Source organism: Echinops telfairi, unplaced genomic scaffold (genome assembly GCF_000313985.2).
Source record: "Echinops telfairi isolate 266 unplaced genomic scaffold, ASM31398v2 ScPeMD7_2;HRSCAF=8, whole genome shotgun sequence".
In the NCBI taxonomy this organism is placed as follows: Eukaryota; Metazoa; Chordata; class Mammalia; order Afrosoricida; family Tenrecidae; genus Echinops; species Echinops telfairi.
Window position 1 is genome coordinate 76,742,351 of NW_022103898.1, and position 4,116 is coordinate 76,746,466.

The window sequence follows — 4,116 nt, forward strand, 5'->3', positions numbered from 1 at the left end:
AGCCCTTCCAAAAGGGCCCCAGCTGCACTGTCCCCTAAAGTGGCTCCTGCTCCCCCACCTGTGACTCCTCCCTCTCCCAAAGAGACCCCCATTGCTGCTCCTGTGAGCCCTTCCAAAAGGGCCCCAGCTGCACACCCCCCTAAAGTGGCTCCTGCTCCCCCACCTGTGACTCCTCCCTCTCCCAAAGAGACCCCCATTGCTGCTCCTGTGAGCCCTTCCAAAAGGGCCCTAGCAGCACTGTCTCCTAAAGTGGCTCCTGCTCACCCACCTGTGACTCCTTCCAAAGGAGCCCCAGCAGCACTGTCCCCCAAAGCGACTCCTACACCTGTCACTCCTCCCTCTTCCAAATCCAAAGGGGCCCCAGCAACTCATTCTACGGGAGATGTCCCTACTCCCCCACCCGTGGTTTCTCCCTCTTCCACAACTCTGTCCTCCAAAGATATGCACACACACCCTCATGTAACTCCTCCCTCTTCTAAATCTAAGGGGGCCCCAGCAACACCATCCCCAAAGGGGGCTCCCACTTATCCACCTGTGACTCCTCCCTCCAAATCTAAAGGGGGCTCAGGGACACCATCTCCCAAGGGAGCCTCAGCAACTCCGCCTACCAAAAATGCCCCCACTCTACCACCTGTGGTGACTCCTTCCAAAGAGACTCCAGCAGCCCCATCCCCTGAAAAGGTCCGCGAGACCCCAGCAGCCCCATCCTCCCAAAAGGCCCCTACTCCCCCGTCTGTGACTCCTCCCTCTTGCAAAAAGACCCCAGCAACCCCATCCCCTAAAGAATTCCCTACTTCCCCTGCTTCAGCCATCTGCCCCTTAGAGGCCATTGCCCCTCAGACTTCGAAAGGACTCTCATCGAAGAAACGCCCTGCAGCTCTCAAGGAAGTCTTGATTGTGCCCACTCCAGAAAGTGCATCAGCCATCGAAGCTCCCACTCACAAAGGTCTATCAGCCAAGAAGGGTTCTGCTCCTTCACCTTCAGTGTGCCCAGATGCCTCAGCTAAGCATGATACTACAGGACCTCAGCCAGTCTCTGCTCCCAAGAATCCCAAAGCCGCCCTCATTTCCCCCATGAAGGACAAAGATCCTGTACATGCTCCAAAAGTCTCCTTGGTTCCTCCTCCTGAATCTAAGACGACCTCTACTCCTCTGGCATCACCTGCCCTTGAGACGGTCCTTTCTAAAACTGGATCAGCATCTGTCTCTCCAGCACCCACCCCACCAGTCTCTCTGCCTCTCGCTCCCTCCCCAGTTCCCCCTCTGCTTCCTAAACAGCAATTTCTGCCGTCCTCACCTGGGCTGGTGCTGGAATCACCCCATAAGCCCCCAGCATCTGCTGATGAGGATGAGCTGCCGCCTCTGATTCCCCCGGAACCAATCTCGGGGGGAGTGCCTTTCCAGCCGGTCCTCGTCAACATGCCCACTCCCAAATCTGCTGGGATCCCTGCCCCAACCCCCTCTGCCAAGCAGCCCATTCTGAAGAACAACAAGGGTATTTGCCTTGGTTTGCTGTGTGCATGGTGTGTTGCCCACCCCCCTCTCGGGGGCTACCCACCAATACTAACCGTAGGGTGCGCCGCTTCCTCCGGTCTTACCTATGTAGAATATAGAATGATAGCTTTTAAGTGCAAAAGCTTTAGAAAACAGAATCTTGGTTTTCATCACCTCAGAGTAGTATATCATTGTGACTGTGGTGACCAGACTAAACCCTGAGCTTGGCATCTTTTTTACCTAAATGATCTGACATTGAAAACCAAGACCTAGATCTTTAATTTGTTCTAATTTCTACTTCATCACTAACCTTGTCCCTGGGCCTGGGATTTGCTAAATTATTGGGGTGTCTGAGTCTATTTGAATTTTTTACATAATAACGACCAGTTGCCCAGGGACTCCCTTTCTTAAACATGTAGAGAGACCTGTTTTTCTAGCTTCAGAATGGTGCCCTTTTTTCTCTCTTGGTAGTCTTTGTTGATGCTTGTTCTTTCATTTGAAAGAAGCTTAAAATGTTGGCCTTTTGGGGGGAGTTGGCTGTTAGAGTTAGTAGATTGTAATCATTAAGAATCTCTAAGCTACCTTGATAAGATCAATTGCAAAGGGGGAGTGGTTTGAAAAATAAGGCTGGCTGTGTGTACACAACTGCTTCTGACCGGGTCCACGATGTGTTTTATTGTCTTCACAGCTATATCTTGGAAACTTGGCAGAACTTTTCTGGGTTGGTTGGGCTTTGGGTGAAACTTAACACGTATCCTTGTTAAATGGCTTATGTCCTGAGGAAAAAGAAGCAGTCATGGTCTATAAACTGAGACTGTATTGAGAGATTACCCATCGTTCCTGGGCCTGGGTCTTTAATAGATGTGTACACACTTGTTTTTGATTCAGTTGGGGACTGTGAGGCAGGCTTCGCACAAATGAGTTTTTTTACATTGAACTTTGGGAAGTCTAGAATAAGCCTCTAGTGCAGGCAAGTCATGGTGAGATCCTTCCTTTCTACAGTTTCTACTATGAAACGGTAAAAGTTGTTTGTCTTCTTAGGATCTGGAACAGAATCTGACAGTGATGAGTCAGTACCAGAGCTCGAAGAGCAGGATTCCACACAGGCAACCACACAACAAGCCCAGGTGAGTGTTGTCTTACTGGCTGGTCTGGGCATTGGGATCAGGGAAGCATTGAAGAACCAGGATTGAACAGAGAAGCTAGTTTGTACAAGTAGAACCCAGGTTTGGGAACAAAACCCATCCCTTAAGTTGAATTTGCCGGCCAGATACAGTGCATACAGTTGTTATTCAGCCGTACTGTAGTTCAAGATGAGGCCCTGTGTCACTGTCGGGTGAGCATTGGACTGGTGACCTCCAGCCATAACATTACTTTCATTGCTACTTCGTCACTGTCACTTTGCTACTGTTATGAATTGTAATGTAAATATCTGATATGCAGGGTGTATTTTCATTGTTACAAATTGAACATAATTAAAACTGATTAACCACAAAAACAATATGTAATTATACATTGTGAAATATTTATTTCTGTGACTAGCATCTGTTTGTCTAAATAAAGCCTTTCTTTTCCCTAAAAAAGAAAAAGAAATATTTATTTCTAATGCCAAATAAATGAAATTTTGTCTTGAAGCATGGTGTAGCATAGGTAACAGTCTTCATGCCGGGTACTGGTATCTGGGTATATCTGCATTTGGGTGGACCCGCCTGGAGACAGACAGAGGTGCCGGTTGTCTGTTCCTACCTAAGACCATCAAAATATGTCTTTTCCTATGGTCTTAGGCGACCCCTGTGAGAGGATCGTTCTAGGCGACACCTGTGAGAGGGTTGTTCCACCCCCGTGGTGAGAACCGCTGGACTAAGCCTTTCCGATGATGTAGAATCTACACATGAAGCAAGAGAGGGTGATTGTTATCAAGAGTTTTTAGGGTTTGATCCAGTCATTTTGGAGTGAGGGGACAGATTTGCATACTATTACAGGGCAATTGGAGGTTGCCTGTCTTGGGGACTATGAAACTTAATACATAGGATGCTACTTTCTCTTATTAGTTGGCAGCAGCAGCTGAAATCGATGAGGAACCAGTCAGTAAAGCAAAGCAGAGTCGGAGTGAAAAGAAGGCACGCAAGGTAAGGTGCTTTGTTGTTGGGGTGTGGGGTCGGGAAGGAACACATACAGTGGAACTCTTGGTCCTGGTGGAATCAATTAAATAAACGGAACTTATATGGCAGAGAACCCAAAAGTCCCGGAAATCCAGTGCCCTGTTGTTAACATAAAATTCTTCTTAGGCCAGGAAAAGACTTTGTTTGGTTTGGTTTGATATGATGATTATGTTCCTAGCACTGCTTCTAACAAAGTTGAAAACTGGTGTTCCCTTGTTTCTATTCTTTAGGCTATGTCCAAACTGGGTCTTCGGCAAGTCACAGGGGTTACTAGAGTCACTATCCGGAAGTCTAAGAACATCCTCTTTGTCATCACAAAGCCAGATGTGTACAAGAGCCCTGCTTCAGATACTTACATAGTTTTTGGGGAAGCCAAGGTAAGCCAGGTTTTCTTGGAAGTTGTTGTATACCACGGCTTCTCGACCTTGGCCCTATTACCAATTTTTGGCCACTAGATTTT

The 4,116-nt window shown here is 47.8% G+C and overlaps 1 protein-coding gene across 1 annotated transcript in view; it reads left to right on the forward strand.

The window, feature by feature from the left end:
- Positions 1–4,111, forward strand: part of NACA (nascent polypeptide associated complex subunit alpha) — an 11,294-nt gene extending 7,183 nt beyond the window's left edge. Inside the window, exons 3-5 of the mRNA XM_013004098.2 lie at positions 2,536–2,621; positions 3,546–3,623; positions 3,887–4,111. Of these exons, the coding sequence (XP_012859552.2) occupies positions 2,536–2,621; positions 3,546–3,623; positions 3,887–4,111 (389 nt within the window). The remainder of the gene's footprint in view (positions 1–2,535; positions 2,622–3,545; positions 3,624–3,886) is intronic.
- The last annotated feature ends 5 nt before the right edge of the window (positions 4,112–4,116 follow it).